Source organism: Rhopilema esculentum, chromosome 12, assembly GCF_057945365.1.
Source record: "Rhopilema esculentum isolate cy_ngs chromosome 12, ASM5794536v1, whole genome shotgun sequence".
Taxonomy (NCBI): Eukaryota; Metazoa; Cnidaria; class Scyphozoa; order Rhizostomeae; family Rhizostomatidae; genus Rhopilema; species Rhopilema esculentum.
The window spans coordinates 6,448,633-6,473,164 of record NC_142826.1 but is presented as its reverse complement, the minus strand read 5'-3'; the positions used below and the strand labels follow the sequence as shown (position 1 = coordinate 6,473,164).

Sequence of the window (24,532 nt, the reverse complement as noted above, 5' to 3'; positions counted from 1 at the left end):
GAGTTTGACACTCTTCAGAGTTTGACACTCTACAGAGTGTCAGTTTTAAACTCTGAAGAGTGTCAGACGAAAAGCTTTAGTTTACTAAATGTTTGCTTTTTTCAAAGCCATTTTCAAGTTTTGTACCACCAAAAGATTATCAACATTTAAGTGGAAAACATACAGCATACGAGTAAGTCAGGTTTTAACGGGACGGAAACAAATTAATTTGACTATGCCATGTTGGCTAGATACAGGAACTCATCTAGAATTAAATGACAAATATAGAAAAGGCTTTATCGAGTGCTGATATTCATTATTCGGGAGTGCTGCCTAATAAGAAAATGAGAAAAAGGAATTTGAAGTACGCGTATATTTCATGAAATGCGATTTTTAAAACATTGCGCGTCGCAGTCTTCCGGCTGAAATTTGTTTTTCTTTTTGCCATTTAACCTTAGTTAGTATGAACACATTGTATTGGAATATACTGTATTCCTACTAGCCAAGGTTGCATTCAGGATTGCCAGATAAGATTTACAAAAGAAGGCCCGACGGGTAGGCAACTCAGAACAAACTGCTCTTAAAAAGGCCAAATTAGAAAAAAATCTCAAAAATGCATTGCGCAGTCGCTGTTTATATTTCTCCGCATGCGTCTTTTATATAACCTCTTAATTCAAAGAAGAAACTTCTTGTTTAAAAACCCTTTTTCCTGATAGTTAGAATCTATTTTGTGTCCTATAGGTGTATATATTTGAAATTTGGGTAACACTTTGTAGCACATAAATGTTGCTATTACTCTCTGAATTTAGAATTTCTGCTGAAAAGGCCAAAAAGCCAGATTTAAGTAGTAGGTCAAAAATAAATTTTCCAGGCAATTTAATTATGAAAAAGGCCAAAGTTGGAAAAATTTGGCGTAAAAAGGGCCAATCTGGCCACCCTGGTTGCATTTATACTGTAATATATATCACGTGCTTCTTTCATTGTTTTATTAAATTACCTATAATCAAGAACATAACACATACTAGGCTCTGGGCTAAACTGGCTCTGGTTCCCAGGGAAGGAGGTTGCCCGACTCATTAAAAACATTATCTTGTTCTTCTTCCCAGCAAGTTAGAAATAAAACTGCACTAGAACGGTATAATCGATACGTAGCCTCAAAGAAAGAAATACTGTAGAGCGAGAACGAGGCACTTTTTGAACCAGTATGCAGGATAATGCAAGTCCCCGGTGGCGCTAGTCCTGATTGCATTTAGTGTCTGGAAGTCTTTCTTGGATTTGTAGCAGCATCTAAATTGTCTAGAATTATTGACGATATGATATTATTTTATGCGATATGATAGTATATGTTGGGTCAGGAGTGCCACCTGCGAACGATGTCGCTTGTCGCTAAAACGATTTAATTTCCTGCACACAAACATAACAGGTTACGTCAAAAACAAACGTGGAGTTTAGGTTTCTGCGAATGTTGCTAATTTCCTAATTTCAATGTCATTTATGTGCAGTTTTCCCTCGTCTGAAAAAGTTACTACAGGAGATAAGATACTTTCAAGACAATTGTGAAAGATTTGAGAACCCTTAAGACAATTTTTGTGTACGAAAAATGAGTACATGAAGTGGGGGTGCTCGTTTGTTGGGACTTGATGAAAATAAGGAGGAGACAACTCATGTGAATCACACAAAGGGCCTGCTCATGTAAAGTGAAATATCCTACTTAAGCACAGAGTAACGATTCTGTGACTCAGGTGGGTTGATTCAAGGCTTCATTTGTGTGTTGAGACTTCATCCCACTTTTTTGGGCTAGCCTTGAATTCCAAAACTTTTTGTTTTACTCATCTAAGCAAGGGAAGTTTATTTCTTATCATTCCATATTGCCGAGCTGATCACCGAATCGTTTTGATTCCAGAATATCTTATCCCATGGGCTCAGCAGTGGGACTCTACCTAGGTGACAGTGTCCCATGCACACCACTTTATGGGCCGAATCTCATCTGAGTGTGCTATCCTATTGAGTGGGATATCTCAGGCTCATATAAACCTTCCATAAAAAATTATTTCTTGATTAAATTTTATTCAATCGTCATTTTGAGTGATTGATTCAACTTCTCACAATCACCATCGAGGCAGTTTTATTCCAGATTATAGCCCGTATACCACATGGCACTCTTTACATTACATGCAGTGAGTATTCAAAGACAAATTTATGTACATAAAATCAACTTGCGTTAAAATATCTTTGTGTTATTTCATCTACACTCAAATACGATACATAACGTTTTCTCCCAGAGCAGTAATCTGGTTTGGTCTTCTGCATTACCATTTGGTATGTTAATGTTTAATATGGGCAAGAGACTCTCAGAAGGAAGCTACTGAACACAATGACAAAATAATTTTTGTGCAGATTGCGCTTGCTTATATGGTAGATTTTCTTTAGACAGTTTGTTGAGCCATCCGTAAGATTTCAGCTTAGTTTCGTACACTTGGTAGAGAAAATTCCCTTTCTTTGAACTTCAAACAAATTAAATAGCTGTCCATATTTATAGAGTGACATTACAAGTGCTGTTAAACTGCCTTTGGTATATAGAAATGCTTTTTATAAAGAACATAGTTGAAGGCCTATTTTTTTCAATTACATTGTAGTATCAAAAGTTCCTCAATAGCTTCTTACTTTAAACTGTCCCTTTAGTGCCCTGAAAATAGCAAAGAGGCGAGATAACATCTAAATTTGGAATTTTGCTGTAAGTTGTGGCAAGAAAACACGAGGAAGGCAAAAAGATCCTGAAGGATTTTGTCTTTAGTGGTATCCTTTTGTCTCTTTTGGGTTTCTTAGTGGTATTTGGCCTTTTTTACGTTGGTCCCTGAAAAACTTGTTCCTCATAAAAAGCATGTAAACAGTTTTTTATGACAATTTGTATATTATAATTTAGAATATCAATGATTGAGTAGTTCCTTGTATGTATAGTAGATTCTATAGCTGTCTCATAAAGAGATTAATTATAGTTTAGAAGATATATCCTATTTCTTAAGTTTGGTTCACAGAGTAACACTACAAATAATTCTAAATGGAAGAAAGTTTTTGCATAATCAACCGAAATCAACCGAAGGTTTTCTCAATACCTTTTCCCTTCGAATTGCAGATAAATTAAGTCTTCTCTTTGCGAGTCGTTTCCTTAGAATTCCTTTCTTGAATCCCCTATTCAATATCAGAGATACAAATTTTATTGAGAGAAGTTTGGGCGTTTCCAACACAAAAGGGCGTGGCTTCTCTTTCTGACAACCTTTGCATTGCATAGGTTAAAATTTAGGCTGGATCCGCGCCTGATAACGACAGTAAGGCTTTAAAGTATCTATTATGTCATCCGCTTGATTAAATAATGTTATCCGGTTGATTAAATAGTGTTATCCGGTCGATACAAATGTGCAATTTATACTGAGAGAAAATGTGAGCGAGATCACGGGTTCGAGTTCTAATATAGGGGTTCCAAAAGCCGATAACCGCGCGGCAATCAACCAAAAGCTGCAATCTGCAAAAAAGGCCTAAAAACCAATGATTCGCTTCTAAGATAAGGGAAACATTGCTAGAAGTAACTGTATGGCTAGTTAGAATGGTTCTCACTCTGTTTCACAGAACAACTTTGGTCCAAACCACAGCTGCGTTGGTCCAAACCACAGAAACCTTAGCCAATATCTATTGATTTCATATATTCTTGGAAACACAACAACATCCTAAAAGCCGTAACCCGTTACCTATTTACACCAAAAGACGCAAGACGCAAATTGTGCTGAATCTGCAATCCACAGAAAACCCATTGCAAAATCCGCAGGCCGTACGTAAAAATTGATTCAAGTCGTGAAACCACAAACCTAACCTATAATCGGTCCGGGCCCGATAGGCCCAGTGAGAAGTGCGGACGTAAGCAAATTAAGTCTCTTGCTTCAAAACAACATGCTTCAAAAATTACAGAATAAAAAGCCGCTAGAAAAGTAACAAATAGTTTTTTTGATGCATCTGCAGCTCCTTTGCTCCAGAGACTTGGTTGGCCGGCCATCTGTACAGAAGCTGATAAATAAAGAAACAGGTTCTATGGTTTACAAATCTCTTAACTCTCTTGCACCTAAATATCTCAGTGACCCATTCGTGAGATTATCCGGGGTACATCCAAGTGAGTTAAGAAACTCTAAAACAGACCTTGCAATACCCATGTTGAGAACTGGCAATGGCCAGAAATCCTTCGCGTATCGTGGGGCCAGTCTCTGGAACAGTCTCGATTTGGACACAAAAATGGCTCCCTCAAATAATGCCTTCAGGTCCAAACTCAAGGAAAAATTATCCTTTTTATATACATATATTTATTGAGGTGTATTGTTGTAAATTTATACATCTTTGATTTAGCCATATTCCGCTCTTTTTATTGTAAATTTATAGTATATAACTTTTTAATTTTGTAAGTAGTTTTTGCAGGGCCAATTGTAAAACAGTATTTAGACTGAATTTGTACCCTGGGTAAATAATTTTAAAATAAAAAAATAGATAAATAAATAAATAAATGAAATAAGCTTGCTCAGTTGGATATTGCTGCAGGTTGTAGAACTATGAGTTAACTGACAATCCACCTTTAATTCGAATAATGCATAAAAATATTCCCGTAGTCTTGATGCAGTTGATATGTTCAGAAAATGTCATATTTTGTTGGTGTCTAAGGCGTCTTCCATATGGCTATTCAAATGATTTGATAGTCATATTGACTCTGAATGACAGTTTTGACATGACAGCTTTTAAAAAATTTACGAATTTCTAAGCCAGACCTGCAATTCATGTTCGCTGTGTTATAGATATGTAGACATCTCACAAGAATGCTGTTTTTAAAGTCGGTAGTTAGGTCCCGCCACTCATCGATGATCATATGAGGTTGTGAAAGGACCCAGTGCCTGAAAAATACCTTAGATTCTAATCTGACTAACGGCTTTCAACTTCGTTACAACCATCATGCAGCGCTATCAAGTGCCAGTTTTGTTGGTGTTACTTCAGATGCAATCAGTACGATGCGATCTTGACCGATGGGCTCTTTTAAACACAGGGACTGGTTTCAGTAAGATTGATCTGAACCAGAAAGCGCTGTATGCAGTCACAACTTCCAATGAATTGCGAATTTTGCAGTCGGACCAGGGGTTTGAACTTGTTGATAGCTCCGTCCTTGACGCTGCTGTAAATGACGACTTTGAAGTTTGGATGATTAAAACGGAAAAAACAATTGCTTATCGCAGTGGAACAAGTGGCACAAATTTGGTTGGAACTGGAACGTTGGGAATCTCTGGGACAGGAATCGGTGCTGCAACAGGGAGACACGGCCTATCATTTCATTACAGTGAAGCAGGCAATCTTTATATAAGGACAGGATTTGAGAGTGCAAACACTGGTACTTCATGGGCATTGACCTCTGGTGCGAACATTGTCAAAGTCTCTTGTTGTAAGACGCTTTGCGTGTGTGTAGCAGGTGTTAGTCAATTATTCTCAACTCGTAAGCTATCTAGTGGTCTTTCCCCAGCTTTGCCCCCTGGTTGGTCTCTTCTAAACATTGACACCTTGGATGTATCGGCTAAAGAAGAGAAAACCCTGTGGAGAGTGGACACTAAAGGCAGTGTATGGCAGGCTATCAATGTTTTTGATTCAGATTTGACCAAAGTTGCCTGGGATAGACGTGGATATGATGGAACCAAGTTTAAGGCAATTTCAGCAACAAATAATATTCAGTTTGGCCTTGCCGTTGACAATCATATTCGTGTTTTTACTGGATGCCCTATTTTCGACTTCGAAGAAAACAGTCTGGAAAAGTGGAACATGACGGGTTCCTCTTTCTTGACCCAACCAGTTGTCAGCCAAGAAACTTATTATGGCAGGGCATCAGGGAAGGTAGGGGATCGACTTATTGATACGTTCTCGTCTCGAAAAACTTACAAAGTGGCTGAAAGTGCAAGCGAAGCCTCACAAGGTAACCATGTTACGGGGACATTAACTTCTCCATCATTTCAGATTACAACAGACAAACTTCATTTTGTCATAGGTGGTGGTTCATACCCATACAACTACGTTGCACTAGTCATAAATGGCGAGGAAAAGTTGCGTAGTTCTGGAGGAAGTCAAGACAAAAACGGGCCCGCTGGAGCGACTCGATCTGGCAGGTATTACTGGGATGTATCTACCTACAAAGGAAAATGTGCATCTATCAAGGTTTATGATTTTGGTACAGGTCCTTTTGGACATACACTTTTCGATGACCTAAGAGCATCTCCACCTTGCTTTGGTGGTATGCAAGTGTTTTTAACAAATGAAGATCACGCTGGGTATGGAACTTCTGGGAGGATCATGACATACAAATTAAAACTGCGGGTCTTTTACACTTCAACAAAAAGACAATTGAAAATAACAGTTGGTTTCCCAACAGTTAATAATGAATCATATATTTACATAGAGAAGTTTTCGCAAAAATGGAAGAAATGTGGTGGCACATTTCTCAGTGATACGAAAATGTTATCCTCATCGGTCTTCTCCACGCGTTGGCACTCCATGGATTATCAGGTGAAAAACTACCTACTGTCAGATATTTCATTCTTGTTAGTTACACGTGTATATGATCATAAAGATCACCAGGGCACTGATCTACAGAACACTACCATGACGGTGACTGTCAACTATGCAGACGAGTTTGTGCGCATAATTAAGCGAGATGTAAGTGTTAAGATGGTAGGGAATGAGATGGCGAAGTTGGAACTGACCGAGAACTTCCCTGACGGGAGACACATTTTTGTTGGTGAGAATATCAGCTACATTGTTAAGCTTAAGCACAGTTATACACTGTCGTTGCAGAGGGCATACAATGTTAGAATACGACTGTTTTTGCCCCCTTACATGACTCTTGTTAAAGTGGATGGAATGCGAAAGATACACGGAGACGTACTGTCAATGCCGTCGCCATCAAACCATCAAGTTTACATCCCAGAGCTATTGCTTGACGATAACCGCACGCTGGAGTTCGTAATGAGTGTATCCAGTAATCCATACTGGAAGACGAACAAAGAATTGAGAGGGGAATTCATCGTCAACGATGCGGCCTATTGCCAACGACGCAGCTGCACCAAATCAAACCAAACTGGTGCAGCATTGGTACAACTAGTGCGCAACAAAATTTATCAATTTCGGTTTTCTGAAAGAAACAATACCAAAGTCGTCTCCAGGAATGTTTCTACAAGAATCGTAAGCGATAATGGATTGACTTTGATCATCTGTGGAGCTGGTCAGTCTTTCGATAAAACTGGCCTTGGGCAATGTTTCTTCGGCAATGCTACATCGAAGAGCTGGATTCGTCTCAGTGTAGCGTTATCTGGTGTCCTATACTATGATGCAAATAAAATGGAAATTTATGGTGAAACACAGCAGGGAAAAAAATTGAAAGTGTTTGGGGAACGATTTCGAAACAGTTGCTTTTTGAGTGACGAAGAGTGGAAGCGTGTTGTGTCTATTAGTGATAGCTTTCTGAAGCCGTCACCTGTTGGCTCTTCAATTGCGAATGGTCTGATGCATAAGTGGCATTGCTGTGGCTAGAAAACATTATGGCATTGCTTCCTCAAGATACTTTTATTTATGAAGTATTCTAAATACAGCATTTCACAAAGATTTTGGCTCTAAGCCCGTTATTGAATATTATAGATTTTAGGTATGCACACTAAGAATTGATTATATTTCCAACTATTATGAAAGCTGAACATTAAGAGCACAGAATTATAGAAATTTCTTTTCAGACTTAATTATTATTGATTTGTCAAAACCCAATCGTCAAGAAAAGTTGTTTGTAGCTGTATTGACAATGTGCTGATATTAAGAGCGTAAATTTGGTACTTTTCAGAGTTCTGAAATTTGGTGGGAAATGCCGATCTCTTGATTTCTTCACGAATAAATGGTAGGTATTACTAATCTGTTGATAAACTGTTGACACCGCAAAACAGTTTATTCTCTGTAATCATATAAAGATGTACTTTGACTTTCTTTTAAAGCTTTAGTAGAGTTTCATAAAGCACAAGGAAAATTATTGTCACGAATTTTGCTGCAGTGTTTTTTGAGCTATCAACGGCCGAATATTCTTGAAGTACCAGGAGTCAAAGAAAAACACGAATAAAGCGCAATGATTCCTTTGTAAGGACAAAAGCATTTTTCTGAAATGCCTCATCCTGCCCGCCGTCAATTGCCCATTTGGATTTTAAATGTGCATGCTCCGCAAGAATTCCGGATTTATCGGTCCAGGTTTCATTCCGTTTCTATTTAAAGCGCATATAAGCCTAAATGAGATTGAATCGTTATCAGTTAAACTGAATACGCTGATTTTGAAAATGAATATGAAATTGCACCACTATTGCGTAGTGTAAAACCCGGAAGCATGGAATTTTTCAATTCAATGTAAATGCAGCAGAGCTCAATGAAATGTAAAATACGCAATGTAGACCTCACTCATTGTTATACAGATAGCACGTGTTTACACCTAATGTATGTGAAGCCGTTAGATGACGTCGAAATCTATCATTTCGTAGATAAACATTTGATGTTACACCGCTGTAAATGTGACGTTATTAGCCTCGTATTTATGTTATGTTGGGCATGCGCCCGGTTCGTTATGTTATGTTATATGATGTTATGCGTGAGAATATGAAATGAAGTATTGAAGTTCAAATTCGGGTGTTCTTTCGTTGTTACATACCGGATATTCTTACATGGTGTCAGGTGAAACACCCATCTTTGATGTTTAGGAGGTAAATGATTGCTTTGCTGGTTCTTGTTTCGCGATGACAGATCCGAATCCAATCGTGCCTGGGCCTAGTGCTTCCTCTGAAGGAAATAGCGGAACATCGGCGTTCATATCTAACGTGCCATTACCCCCACGATTAAGTTTAGAAGGGAATTTGGCAGAGAATTGGAAGCAATGGAAGCAAATCTATGATGCGTACGAAACTGTTACGAATTTGAAGTCTAAACCAGACAATTTTCGAGTGGCTGCTTTCATCACTTGCATAGGACCGGAAGCCCTTCGAATACACAATTCACTTCCATACCAGGAGGAGGGTGAACGTCAAAACATTGAGCGAATCTTCGAATTATGGAATACTTACTGTATTGGAGAAACAAATGTGATTTACGAACGGTATAAATTCAATAACTGTACACAGGGCCCTACAGAGTCAATTGAAACTTATGCGGCTTCTTTGCGTGCCCTCGCAGCCACATGTGCATTTGGACCACTTAATGATGAGTTGATACGTGACCGAATTGTTTGTGGCATTCACAACAATGCTGTGCGACGTAAGCTACTGCAAGAACCAAAACTCTCATTATCTAAATGCATTGACTTATGCAGGGCCACAGAAACAACTACTGCTCAAGCAAAAATAATTGCTGGCCAAGATGATAATCAAGACCTCATGGCCCATTATGTTGGAAAGCAAAGCAGCCCGAGGAAGACCACTGGAGACACAAGAGGTTTTATTTCCGACTGCAAATTTTGTGGGCGTAGCCATAAAAGAAACAAAGAGAGTTGCCCAGCCTTTGGCAGATATTGTTCTGGTTGTGGTAAGAGAAACCATTTTGTTGAGAAGTGCAGCTTGAAGAAATCACCAGGTATGAGAGATACATTTTCTAAAGCCAAAATACATGCAGTGAAGGAAGAAAACACTTCAAGTGATGATGAAATTCTCATTGTTGAAATTTCACCCAAAAATAATCTGGCAATAAATGCTGTGTCCCAGTCCCCTCCTAAGAACAAAATTTTTGCCTCCATGATTATAAAAGGCAGGCAAATTAGTTTTCAAATTGACTCAGGTGCTACCTGTAATGTCCTTCCAGAACACTTCGTTCCTCCAGGCACAAAAGTTGAAAAATCGGATCACTCTTTGCGCCTGTACAGCCAAGCCTTATTACCGATAAATGGTATTTGTAAACTTAAGGTAGTAAACCCAAAGATCCAGACTGAGTACACTGTCAGATTTGTTGTTGTAAAAGGTGACTATGTGCCATTATTAGGAGCAAATGCAGCACAAAAGATGGGACTTCTGACTGTTAATTATGCTAATATCTTTAACGCAAATGTAGATCATGTTAGCTCTAACAGTATTGCTTCAAACAGCACACATCAACAGGCACAACCAACGGTTGTCATGGAAACAGTCTTATCGACCACCCCAGTGGCTCCACTCAGTATTGCAGATATAGAAAACCGTTTTGGAGATGTCTTTGAAGGTCTGGGTCACATGCCAGGCAAATTGCACTTAGATGTTGATGAGTCACAAACCCCTGTTGTCATGCCGCCTCGCAGAGTACCAATCGCTCTCAAAGCCAAACTCAAGGCTGAATTGGAAAGGCTGGAAAATCTTCATGTCATTCAGAAAGTTACAAGTCCAACAGATTGGGTATCAAATCTCGTCATTGCAGAAAAACCAAATGGGAAACTGAGGGTGTGCATCGATCCACAACACCTCAACAAAGCATTGAAAAGAAGTCATTATCCTTTACCGCTTATTGAGGATGTGCTACCAGAGCTAGAGGGTGTCAAGGTATTCAGCAAAATTGACCTGAAGGAAGGGTACCTTCAAATAGAGCTCGATGAAGAATCAAGCATGCTCACAACGTTCCAGACACCATGGGGGCGTTGGAGGTACCTCAGGATGCCATTTGGAACTAAACCAGCATCAGAACATTTTCAACACAAATTTGATCAGTGCATTGAAGGCCTATCTGGGGTGTATGCAGTCGCTGACGATGCTCTTGTTACCGGTAGAGGAGAAACTTACGAAGAAGCTGTCAAAAATCATGACATGAACATGGTGGCACTTTTGAAACGTTGTCAACAAAAAAATATCAAGCTGAACAAGGACAAATTCAAGTTCAAATGCGATGAAGTTTCCTTCATTGGTCATACCCTAACACAGAATGGTCTTAAAATAGACCCCGCAAAAGTTGAAGCCATCACAAAGATGAGAAAGCCGAAAGATGTCGCTGGTGTACAAAGGTTCATTGGCATGGTAAAATACCTGGCCAAGTTTCTTCCCAGACTATCTGAAGTATGCGAACCTCTGAGAAGTTTGACCCACAAAGATGCACCATGGGTATGGGGAAAAGATCATGACAAGTCTTTTGCTGACATACAAAAAGCAATTTGTGAGGCACCAGTTCTAAAGTATTTTGACCATAAGGCAGCAACAGAAGGCCAGGCTGATGCATCATCAAAGGGGCTTGGTTTCGTGCTCATGCAAGAGGGACGTCCCGTGTCATATGCAAGCAGAGCCCTCACCCCTGCAGAGCAAAATTACAGCCAAATAGAGAAGGAGCTGCTTGCACAAGTATTTGGAGTGGAACATCACCATACCTATGTCTATGGCAGAGAGATTACACTTTGGACGGATCACAAACCACTTGTCTCAATCGTCAGCAAACCACTCGCCTCTGCTCCAAAGAGACTGCAAAGGTTGCTACTAAGATTGCAATCATACGATGTTAAAATTTGCTATAAACCTGGCAAAGAAATTGTTCTAGCAGACACACTCTCTCGTGCATACCTGCCGACAAGTGAGAGACAAAAGTCCGCAACTGAAGAAGAAGTCGAAACTATCCACATGTCAAATTATCTCCCCATCTCTGAGCCACAGCTGAAGGAAATACAGCGAGAAACCAAATGTGACAACACTTTACAAGCACTGAAAGAAATAATTTTGAATGGGTGGCCAGAAAGAAAAGATACCCTTCCTCGATGTATTCATCCATACTTCTCAATTAGAGACGAGCTAGCAACACAGGATAACGTAATATTCAAGGGTCAGAGAGCAGTTGTTCCAGAAACACTGCGCAAAAAGATCCGGGATAAACTGCATGTAACACACACAGGAATACAGAGCTGCCTCAGAAGAGCCAGAGAAGCAGTTTACTGGCCTGGCATGAACAAAGATCTTATCGACTTCATCTCGAAATGTGAAATCTGTAACACATTCCAAAACAACCAGACCAGAGAGCCCCTTATTCCTCGTGAAATCCCAAGCCGCCCCTGGCAAATAATTGCTGCTGACATTTTCACAGTCAACAACAAAGACTTTCTCTGTACTGTGGATTGCTACTCCAACTACTTTGAGATAGATCGTCTATTTTACAAAACTGCTGGGGAAATTAAGAAGAAGCTCAAGCGACACTTCTCTACTCATGGCATACCAGATAAGCTCATGAGTGATAACGTACCTTTCTCCTCTAAAGAATTTCAGGATTTTGCCAAGGAATATGAATTTACCACCGAGCTAAGCTCGCCAGAGTACGCACAGAGTAATGGCAAAGCAGAAAATGCCGTCAAAACTGCAAAGATGCTAATGAAAAAAGCGACTGAATCTGGCAATGACTTCTATCTTGTGCTACTAGAATGGCGAAACACGCCGTCTGAGGGGATGGAAAGCTCTCCTTCCCAGCGTATGTTTAGCAGACGAGCTAAAACACTGCTTCCCATATCGAAGAAGCTCCTTAAACCAAAGGTTGTCACTGGTGTCCAAGAAAAACTTCGAAAGAGGAAAGAGATACAATCAAAGTATTATAACAGAGGCACAAGGGAGCTAAGTGCATTAAAGAAAGATGATGTAGTCCGGATAAAGCCAAGAAATTCCGACAGAACAGGCCGCTGGACCAAAGGATGTGTCATAGAGCAAGTTGGTGTAAGACCTTATGATGTAAAAACCGAAGATGGAAGAATCTTCAGACGAAATCGAAAGTTTCTACGTCAAACCAAAGAGCCTTTCTTTGCAGATGAAGAAGATTCAATCATTTTCCCCAGAAAGGAACAAGAAGCAGTGGCTCGACCTTATGAAGATCACCAATCTGAAATGGAGCAATTCGATCCGCAAGAGTCACCTCACTCACGACCTGATGCTACTGAAGAAAAGACAGCAGCCGCCAGACCTGCTGAGACCAGATTTGATCACAGGCAATTGAACTTTTACCAGCCAGTAACGACAAGGAGTGGCAGGAAAGTAATTCGGCCGGACTACCTCACTGGCCACAACTTCTGATTAGCAAACTTTAAAAACAATTATTTCTACTATCTTACTGTTCCGTTTATTCTTTTGTTGGAGGAAAGGTGTGACGTTATTAGCCTCGTATTTATGTTATGTTGGGCATGCGCCCGGTTCGTTATGTTATGTTATATGATGTTATGCGTGAGAATATGAAATGAAGTATTGAAGTTCAAATTCGGGTGTTCTTTCGTTGTTACATACCGGATATTCTTACAGTAAATATTCACCAATTAGTTATTTTCAAAGGAATTCGCAAATTAAAGTGAACTTTTTGGCAAGTTATTTTGTCTAATTGTGCCAATTGTAAATCTTTAGCGCCCAAGACGAACATAGAACGAACAGGCTATTAAAAAATCATTCGGATAAGAAACAGCTAGAGGAACTTCATGAAAGAAAAGGTGTTTCCATGTAAAAAGTTAAACGGAGTTACAAGTAAGGAACGTGATAGGGTATCTATTGTTTTCCCTTTCGCTAGCTCTTCTTACACTTTCAGGGTTTACTCATAAGAGTGATTGACTCAAAATTTGACACTTGAGTCTTGACACGTGGTTTTCATGGTGCAATTAAACAACCATTCTCTTTGCAAAATGGAATATATAAGTTCATATGTCAGTAACACCGTGAAGAGTACATCATTAGAGCTTTATTCAAGCTTCATTTGTTTTCCTAGTTTTTACAACGAGCTGCCAGAATCATTAGGAAAAGTTCATGTAGTTGAAATGAGTTTAGTGATGGACGATGTTTGCCCGATTACCTTTGTGTAAGAGCCGTGTTCTGTACTATAAAGATTTTTGCATATTGAATTCTTGTATTTTGTTTTCTCTTGCTGTCATTTTTTTATTTTCTGGAGAATGATTATGTACAAATCATGATTATGTCAGATGCAATACATCAATGAATGTAGTTCAGACGCAAAAAGGTATTGAAATCATAAAAATGTAATCAAAATGCATTATTTGTTCATGACTATATTGAACAGCGAAAGCCATGTCAATACAGAAGCCGAAAATACTTTTCTTACACTGAACGTAATTCAAGATTATCATGATACTTGAAATTAATTGAAAACGTTTACCAACAATGTGTATACTGTATAATTCACAAATACTCGTTTAAGTACTTAACAATGAAAAGATTGTCACCTCAAGCTCCCTTGCATCCCACATCTAATAGACCTCGAGATCTTGTCAATAAATTTTCATGGAACGCCAAAAAGCCAGTGGAGGCTTCGATAAAATGCCACTGATACAGGATTTTAACGCCTGTATTTATGTGCAGCAAAATTGTAGTAGGACCATGAATTATTCAGATTCTTTTTTGGCACACCTGTCTATCATAATCCTGCTCAATCATACTAAAATCAAGTAGGTTCTTTAGCTGCAGCAGAAAGTTGTATTGTTCACAATTGAGACTGATATTTGTTTTAGTATCATTCCAATCAAAAATAGGCCCTTCCACCTATTCAAAACGACTGCGTTCCTACCAAACAAAAGAGCTCTGTTATATATGAATTTACGTGCCAGTGTGATTCTGGCTACGTAGGACGCGCTACCCTAAGATTGGAGGATAGAATAAAACAACATGATCCATCTAGTATTAGAAACAAAACTCATCCCCAAAGAGGACAGCCACCTCGGTCTTGCAGATCTAAAAATACAACTAAAACCTCCGATTCTGCTATCGGGCAGCTTTTACTGGAAAACCCGGATTGTGCAAATAACTAAAATGCTATCGTGTAGACATCGAAGTTCGTTTTCACCTTAGGACTCCACTGGTAACATTCTCAATAGGCAAGCGGTCAACCTCAACAGTCTTATGCGTTTGTGATTGGCCTATTTCGATCCACAACTGGGTATATAAATTTCCTAGCGTAGAGTTTTCGATCTATGCTCTGACGTTTTAAACTCTGAAGAGTGTCAGACGGAAAGCTTTAGTTTCCTCAAATGTTTGCTTTTTTCAAAGCCATTTTTAAGTTTTGTACCACCAAAAGATTGTTTCCAACCAAAATTACTGTTTACCGGTCTGTCATAAAGTGCTCGATACTGCATAGGCAGAGCTGTACACCCTACTTGGTGTGTAGAACCGGACGGCTCCAGTGGCGTAGCGAGGGGGAGGCAATAGAGGGCGGACGCCCCCTCCCGCAATAGCAAACATATCTTTGAAAAAGACGTTTTCTGGCGTTCAAAAAGGTGTGAACCCCCAACTTTCCCTCGCTAAACTCGCCTTTGCCCCCCAATCTTAGCACCCTGGCTACGCTACTGGACGGCTCTAAGTTGTTACTCAAGAGTTTCACGCTTAAGGCGATCATGAGGCAACTGTTGTATCAATTCATATATGCTAACTTTTAACTGCACTGAAATCCTTTGACCGGGTATTGCTGTTCAATAATATTTTGTTTATCAGCATCGGTGAAGTCTGCTATGTTATGAAACTGTATTGCTATATTATGAAAAGATCAGTCAAAGCTTTTTTCAAAATTATTTTTAGATTTAATATTTCACGATGGCCAGCAATGGACAAGGTATACGTACCTCAGTCTAAATAAAGCCTTTGGTGAAGTTTTAAAACTAGGTCTACATTTCACTTTATCTAGCACTTCAGATTATGTCAGGAAACCAAGTTTCAGTTAGAACAGTTACAAAGTTACAGTGCAAGTCCAATATAGGACTGGGTACAAGAACCATAGTTTAAAAATTGCTTTTGTGAAATTTTTAAGGCTTTTTCGCATCCCATTTTATCCAGCACGTCAAATAACGCCAGAAAAAAGTTTCAGCTTTATAACTTGCAATGTTAAGAACGTTGTAGTGCTATACCAGAAAGAGGACTGGGTACCAGTACCCCAGTCCAAAAATAGCGTTTGGGGGCTTTTTTGAAGCTTGATATGAACTTAATCTTATTCAGCAAATCGGATTGTGTACATGTACCGAACTTCATGGTATTATTATAACCTGCACAATTCTACTGCCATGCGTCTGCACTATTAGAAAACTCGAGAAAGCAAGTTGTTTTACAAGCGAAAAGTTTCCACAGCCATAACTTTTTGCTTATAGGTCAGATCACATTGCTCTTTTTAAATCTTTTTGCTCAGTTTTGCATGTTCTTTCCGATAGTATCATCAGATTTGAAAAATTCAGAAGTTTAAATTTAGCTGACCGTGCATTTTTCATGCTTCCGGAAAGGCAACTTCCGGTCATTTGCCAGAATGTTCCCATGGCTTAAAATGATCAGTGGCCTTTACTCTTATTATTTAAACTTTAAAAACTTCTGTTACCTAGATTGCTAGATTGTTATGCAAAGTTCTCTGTCTATATATCATTCCAACCATCTTTCATTCCTTTTTCAAATTTTTGTATCTACCTTTCCAAGAAAAAGTCTCTAATGATCGTTTTCTAATTGACCTTTCAGTTTGCCAGCATAAATAAGAGCGGTTACATCAACTCATTTCTGAGCCAAACAAACAGGAGCACATTGTAGAGGGGAATGGCCCGCAAGATTCTTCTTGGTGAGTACACATTTCTCAATGCTTAAATTATAGACTGAATAGTCAATTTCGATATACTTATTCGTGTAAAAATCCGGTGTTAGGGAGTTAATTAAGCTCGTCAGTTTTCTAGCGGCATCATTCAACAGAAGCTGTTTTGATATTCAACAAACGTTAATAGCAACTGCTTAGTAAGTGTGCGCTAATCAGATTTTAGCTACAGTCAGCTAGTTACCTGAAATTATCGAAAGTGGCAACTCATTTATGACCTAGCTGCTTGTTATAGACGAAGACCTACGGTGCAAAGCAACTTACTATACAACCTGAAGATATCATTTGGAACAGTTAAATATCTTCAGTTTCTTGGAGCTAGTTTTACACGATGCAATTTTTCCACAACAACTTGTGTCGCAATTTAAGATGTTTTTAAGGGGTGTTAAATGCAGCAACGATTTCTGCAACTTGCAACGATTGAGGCTGCGCAGTTGTCTCTGGAGCCATTTTTTGAAATGAGAACCTTAAACTGCACTTGCGCCAAAAGTACAAGTACACGGTATAAATGGCTATAAAAATGCTGGCAATCGTTGCAGAAAGTAGAACAGAGTCCTTCTTCAGAGGCAACCGTTGCGAGAGCAAAAGAGCTGCGTTGCGCAGCACAGGAATTACACTTGCATCTTGTGGCGTTAAGATACAAATTGTCCCGTGTTACACTAGCATAAGGTTTGATTTTGGGCTACTCAAAGTCAAATTTGCAATTACACAACAGTGGGTTTCAACAAGTACGTACACTGTCTTCTACACCTATAAGTGATGACCTAACGCCATGTCTGGACCATACTAGCCACCAGTGCTTAGGATTTATTTTTATGCTATGATTGGCAGTAAGGTACTCTTGCAAAAAGTATAGCAAAAGATGAACCCATTATGATCATGCAAACCAACCACCTTCGATATCTTGTTCATACTTTTGTTTCTGTGTGGCATACCGGGCCTGTTCATCTCATATTTCAATACAATGTAAACTCTTTTTCATCAGAACCATAAAATTTTTGCAGTGGCTCGATGTTCTTTTTTGGATAATTTCTCGGCTTGAGTGTTCTTTTTACTTTCCTTATTTCAACATTAATTTTTCTAAAACTACAAAATATCAATTGTTTCTAAAACAACACCGAATCAGTTTTGCATTTCATTCTCAGTAGAACGATCGTTATGCTGATAAAATCGGCTCTGGTTTGTTTACATCAGACAAAATTTCCAAAATCACTTTTGCTTTTTTCTCCGAATTTTCTATCTGAGGCTTTGCATGCTCCTGCTTTGTTCTTAGTTGTTCGGGATCGAGCCGCAGTGTTCTTATAATGTGTGTTCTTGTAAAAGGCGAACGTATCTGCCGTAATATAAGGAAACGAAATTTCCCTTTAGGTTTGTATTCAGAATGTCAATTATATCCTAGAAAAACAGTTCATTGCTAGACTTAATACAGAGTCTTTTGTTCCATTTCTCATAGGTAGATAGTAAAACATAATCGACAGCATTGCTAAATCTTAAAACATAACCATCAAAACAATATTAATTAAAGCGCTACCTGTTATTAAATTCAATAGAATCAAAGTTTACAAAGCTATCAGAGGAAAAATCAAGCTAATTAAATGTCCTCAGCGATTTAAATTTTAAACAGTATTTTCAATGTAGTTGGCAATTGCCTAACTACAAGGTGTCTCCTGGCAGAAACACGACTTTACACTTTGCACGAATACCTCTCGATCAACTGATTTTTTGCAGTTTTTCAGTAAAAATTTTCTTGTGACAACATCGGTAGCTTTACAGCATTGGCAGTTATTTTTAAAAAAAGGCTCTTGCCATATAACTTCGACATATGACGGACAAACACCTAGACATGCGTTAACTGTTACAGCCTCTTGCTCGCAGCCCTCTTTGTTAACAGTTAGAATATACGTTGATGGTCGACAAAACCTTTTCATTTGTAGTCTGTCCCATTGACTTTTTGAACCATTGACAACTGTCACGACTGCAATCAACAGAACCAAAAGCATATTGACTTTTCCCCGTCAAGCGTTTTGCTATCTTTGTAGTATCTAGAAGAAATATTTCAACTTCAGTAAGAAAATAGTTTTTTGGGTAGTCGACAATGTGAATGTGCAGTTTATTTTAAAATAATGATTTTATCAACAGAAATAATCTCTTTTGGTTGTACAAAACTTGAAAATGGCTTTGAAAAAATATTATATTTGCAAACATATTGTAAACTAAAGCTTTTCGTCTGACACTCTTCAGAGTTTAAAACGTCTGAACATAGATCTAAAACTCTACGCTAGGAAATATATATACCCAGTTGTGGATAGAAATAGGCCAATCAGAAACAAGAGCACATAACTGTTGAGGTTGACCAATCAGTGCCGCTTGCCTATTGATGTTTGCTTTTTTCAAAGCCATTTCAGAAATAATCTCCTTTACGATTAAGCCATGTTTTGAAGCATTTACTGTCTTGAATTGAATTATTATTGAACTGAACGGTTTTTAATGTTGGTCAGGTTGGCTGGCTACTGAGGACAAAATCTAGTATCTAGAAACCTAATGAGATAATAGTTCTTTCCAGATATTTTCAATTAAACATTTATGTTAATACAAGTGATTCCAAGAATTGAAATATCTTTCGAAATTCTGCGCGAAAAGCTTTCACTTTGATAGTTGTAAAGAAAACAGTTTGGCTAATTACAGTATGGGAGATGCGAAAAATCCAGCCATAACAAAGCCTTTTGAAGATATCGAAACCTTCAGGTTCAGAGGCTAGATGCACATATTTACATACAAAGGAAACTCCGCCTTGTTTTTATTGGCATGTATTATTCATTAATAAATTTATGTTTTTGAACATTTTGATATTAAATATCAAGATGCCCGTCATAAATGATTTTGTAGTAAGCTGCATCTGATTCGTAAGCTCAAAGAATTCAAATGTTTGAATTGCGCTAAATTCCTAAATCTTTCAACGTTTAAGGTGATCACTGGCTAAACTAAATACATTTAGACAAATAGTGGCCTTCACATATTCAAAAGGAACAGTAAAAATGTTTGGCAATGTAGCAAAGAAGAGCTGACGGTAATCTGTACTTACCTTCCTTCCCTTGCAAATCTCGTAAACAGCTCCAGTTTGATTTTGGTTACTTTGCTGCCCAACAATATGCATAATTATTGGAAAATCCACCTCCACTCTTAATCTTTGTTTTGTTTACCAGACGTAGTGGGATGCGACAGCAATTTTTGAAAGGGTTTTTGAAAGCCTCCCCCGAAAGAATTAGGCAAAGCAAGTAGTTGCAGATTATCATCAGAGACCCACGGGATGAAATTGAATCATACGTCCAAATCCTGTACTTTGTCATTCAAATGGTCTTAAAACCTATACAATTTAATCTTTAATGAATTGCTGCGATTTTATCACTTGCTGTGTTTGGGGATAAGGACATAAGCATAGCTTGAGTATTTGAGCTTGTCTTGTGATCTGACTTAGGATTTCAACTAGCCCCTTCCCCCCATTTCTGCTTGTTTCATATACACATTTTGAAGAGATTAAATGCAAAACGAAAATGACGATGTGATTGTTCTTTGCTGATCAGAAAAACAAGACACTGTTCCTTGTTACCTTTTTCTTGCTGTGTGTTGTTTAATAATGTGTTCTAGCTAGAGGAAGCTAATATGCATATTGAATTTGTTGGGAAGAAAAAGAATTGGAAAAAAAAAATGAAATTTGGGACTTGAATAGTCCAAAAGCAGATTTAGCAGCAACTATAGGATGTAGGATTCATTGGAAAAGAATTTATCATAATGAGGAAAAAAACAGCAAAGCAGGGGCTCCGACGATAGCTGGAAAGTTGGGGGAGGTCAAATTTGAGAACCATTATAAATGATTTTGCAAAAGCTCTCTACTATTTCATAAAAAAAGTAAGAAACCATGGCCATCTTCCAAACTACCCCGTGTTCAGATACTGGGCTTGCATTCTAAAAGTATCCACAATAGACGTAAGAAGCATTTAAAATATGGGGGATGGGTCACATGTAGTCAAAAAGGGGCACTTCCGTGAGCTTCAAGTAAATATTTTTCCTATGTTTCGGAAAAGTAGGGGCACCTGCCTTCTGCGCCCCCTTGTTCCTATGTCTATGGTATTCACAATGGTTTGCCAATTATTTGAATTTATAGTTGGGTATAGAGATTGAACTCAATTAAAATAGGGGGTGTGAATGTAAGTGAAGGTATATCCGTTAAGGTAGTAAATGTAAGAGTATGAAAATAAGTTTATATAGCGGGGAAACTCGGAGTAGCAACTTAGAGCTGTCATGTTCTATACACTTAAAGTTCCCTGTCAAGTCTTTGCTCCTGAATCCGATAGTGAAGTTCTTTTTTCGGAACAGTTAACTGTTTTGAAGCTACAACGCTTCAAAGTCGCGATTTTCAAGACTTTTCGTGCGAAAATCTGTGCGCGGAAGATTTACAAATCGCGGAAGTGATGCGGGCTTCATTACTGAACACTGTATTTCGAGTGCGATAAAAACCAAAAAATCGCGAAGTGGGTGGAAATAGTGCGATATTTGTGCTCTAAATATCACTAGCTATCTAACTACAAGGCATATGCAAGGTATTTTCTTGCAAAAATTTCGAGCCCATACGAAATAAGCAAACTTTTTGAGTTCAGGTTGTACCAAGACCTCGTGCCGATCATTTGCCTTTAGTGAATTATCGAGCGTGTCGAATAAGAATGCTTTTGCGAACAGCTATACAAATTATGAGTAAAAGTCATTAGCGCACAACTTGATTCTATGGAGCAAATTGACCAAGGGAAAAGTTTTTATATTATAGATCGACACAAATTGCACATTTTAGGGCTCTTTCCCCACTTTCCAACTTGCGTTGCCACCCTCAAAGCATCAGTTATCGCCAGGACCGTCAAGAGGGGATTAATTGCCCCAGGGCCTCGTGGTCAGGGGGCCTCAAATGTAATGAAATCCATTTTTATATGGAATTGACTAAAGGCAACAAAATTATACCTTAAAAAGTAAAACTTTTTAAACGTTTGCAAGGAAGAATCAATTTATGCTAATCTAAAATTCTTTCGCCTATCCGTTTTGGCCTTGTCTTTGCAATTCGCCCCGGGGTCTGCAGAACCTCTCGGCGTCCCTAGTTATCGTAGTCGCATCATTGTCATGGTATCGCCATCAAAAAGTTAAATTAAGACAATAACTACTTAGAGGCCTGGAACCTAGTACCCCAGTCTATAAATAGCAAAAGGGGATATTTTTCGGTGTCGCGATACCAGGTTCCATGCTGGTATCGCGGCTAAATTATGACAATCACTGCTTGGAAGTTCGGAACCCTAGTACCCCACTCTATAAAAGTTCTATGCTGGTATCACGTTTTATACAATTGGTGACTTCTTATCTTCTTACAGCCCTCACTATGGCTGATGAATTGACTATGTAAATCTTATACGTCACTCGCCCCAGCCTCTTTCGCACGACATGGCCGCAAAAAACCCCAGAAATCCCTATTTATGGGCTCAAAATGAAAAAACCAAATTTCGATTTTTTCATTTCAGTGGCACTTTAAAGCATGTACAGTTCTGGCTATACTGCATAAGCCATCACCTGGGAAATATTGTATTTTCTAAAAAACTAGGCTTCGATACTTCGCATTCTCACAGTAAAACCATCGTATGATGACGACACGCTAATTAAAGATATAGGGGTTTCATTGCGAAATTACTGGACTGAAATATTTATGAGAATCATCATTCAAGCAAAAACCTGATTGATCGAATTGTTTATTCGCACAAACGTTGCTAGAGGCATAGTTTTTTTATCAAGAATCAGGCAAACAAGGAATAAAACACAACAACTTATAGGCTTCAAATAAAATTCATAAATCTTCAGCAATATCACTTACTTAAAGCAATACATATTATATTTGGTTTTTACACCTTATATGATTTGATTAATCAGGACTCGAGTTTCAGAACGCCTTTAGAGTTGATACTCTGTAAAAGTTTGTTACTTTGGTTTATAATAGGCTACATCAGAGATTTGTAACATATAAAGAGAATAGTGAGTTTATGTAGTCACTGTCTCTCATGACGTGGCTTTATAAATTTGACATTGACATCAAGATGTTTATACCATAAATATCCCAATATTAAAGTTGTTACTAGGTATGATGAGCGTAGCTTACTTCTGTATGCGCTGTTAAAACTACCATACTTTTGGCTTATGAGAATTAATTCATAATACTTATAGAATAAATACTTATCATGAAATAAATTTTGATTGGTTTCGAAAAATTAGAGAAAGGATTGCCTGAGTATGATTAAAAAGGTGATAGGAATTAATACAAAAATGATTAATAGTTGTTAACTGTATTGCTAATGAAAAAACCCCGGGCACTTTTGAGCAAGTTTCAAATTTCAGCAAAATATCCCACCTAATCTACGAGAAGTCATTACGCTCATACATATCTGTTTCAATTTACCCTAACAAGGAACAAAAAGCATGTTTGATATTTCAATTTCTACATCAAAAGAATTTTGTTAATAATTTGAACGAAAGAATGACAATACATATCTAAAAAGGTATCAAAATCCATGTCACAAAAAATATTGTCACTGTTTTTAATGATTCGATTCATGGGTTCGTCAGAGTGTAAGGGTTGACACAAGTGAAGGACCACTCAGAGATCTGTAGTGATAACTATCCCCATAAGCCCTGCGGCCAAATTATTGGAGTTGTCTAGCCTGGGTGCAGACTCGACGGCTAGAGTTGTCACATTCCAAAATTTTTCTCTTCTTACTTGCACTAATTTGAAACATGATCCATTTTTGTCGAAGGTAGGCCTAACATGAGGTCCCTCCCCTTTAATTTTCCTTATTTGAATCTTGCTGTAGAAAGGGTCGATTGAAAATAGTTGACGCATGCATAGGTTAGCCTTCGCTCACTTTTTTTCTTGAGGCAAAATTCAAAAGGATATGCCCATCTTCCAGAGACAGTATGAACAGAGACTGCGAAAATGTTTGATTGAAAGTTTGAAATCAAATTTTTGATCAGTAGTGCCTAGTGTTTGATCCCCACCCTTTCTTGTCTCGTTTATTTAGAAAAGCAAAAGAAATAATTAAAGGTAAATTATAAACAACTAATTGTATGACAAGCACATTCTTCTGCTGAATCGACGAATACCGTGGGGTCCACGCCTTGGTCACAGCTACTAAGGGAAAATTGCTTCTTAACAGTACGTGTAGCTTTGCAACACTGGCATAAGTTCTGCACATAAGGATGGTGACTGATCAGTTTTACGTACGACCTGCAGATTCCGAGGCAAGCCTCGGTTTGAAAACTCTCCTGTGCACATCCTGGCTTGCTAACTTTTACTTTGTAGCTTTCTCTATTACAATAGACAGCCATTCCATCCCATGGATTTGACCAACACAATTCTACTCCAATAACTAAAACCAAAGATAGGATAATTCTTTGTTTGTAAGCATCCATTGCTTTAATTTACTTGATAATCTGAAAGGAAAGAAAAAATTTCGATTGATATTATGATAAGCACTATTAATTTAGTGAAACAATTTACAAAGAATAAAAAGATGTTTTTACTAATACTGAGAACATAAGAAAGAAATTCCTTGAAAATGGCATAAAAGCCGTATTTTCAAATATCTTGGTTTATTTTGGTTTATCCAAACCAGCTTTTTAAAGCTTATGATAAACATGTAAGCGATTTGGTTGTTCGTAAATGTTTGCTAACAAGTTTATAATGTAAATTTAATGCTTTTACTGGACACAGAACTCAAGAAAAAACGTCCTTGTTACTAGAATGTATTTAGCTTAATGAAAAATTATGGATTACGGTTTATTTGTATTCCTTTCAAGTCTTCTTATTTCATAAGAAGTATTCATAAATATGCAGAGATCAAATATAGCATACTAACAA

At 38.1% G+C, this 24,532-nt stretch overlaps 1 protein-coding gene and 1 long non-coding RNA gene across 2 annotated transcripts; one reads left to right on the top strand and one right to left on the bottom strand.

Annotated features, from left to right (window-relative positions):
- The first annotated feature begins 71 nt into the window (after positions 1-71).
- LOC135681762 (uncharacterized) lies at positions 72-13,864 on the top strand. The gene is made up of 2 exons (XM_089111867.1): positions 72-7,930; positions 13,732-13,864. Exon 1 carries the CDS (start codon positions 4,963-4,965, stop codon positions 7,573-7,575), a length of 2,613 nt encoding a protein of 870 aa, XP_088967993.1. The 5' UTR covers positions 72-4,962; the 3' UTR covers positions 7,576-7,930; positions 13,732-13,864.
- A 4,213-nt stretch (positions 13,865-18,077) lies between these two features.
- Positions 18,078-23,722, bottom strand: LOC135681761 (uncharacterized). The gene is made up of 2 exons (XR_010515642.2): positions 19,676-23,722; positions 18,078-18,635 (listed from the first exon to the last, which is right to left on the bottom strand). It is a non-coding gene; the product is annotated as an uncharacterized LOC135681761 (long non-coding RNA).
- Positions 23,723-24,532: the final 810 nt, after the last annotated feature.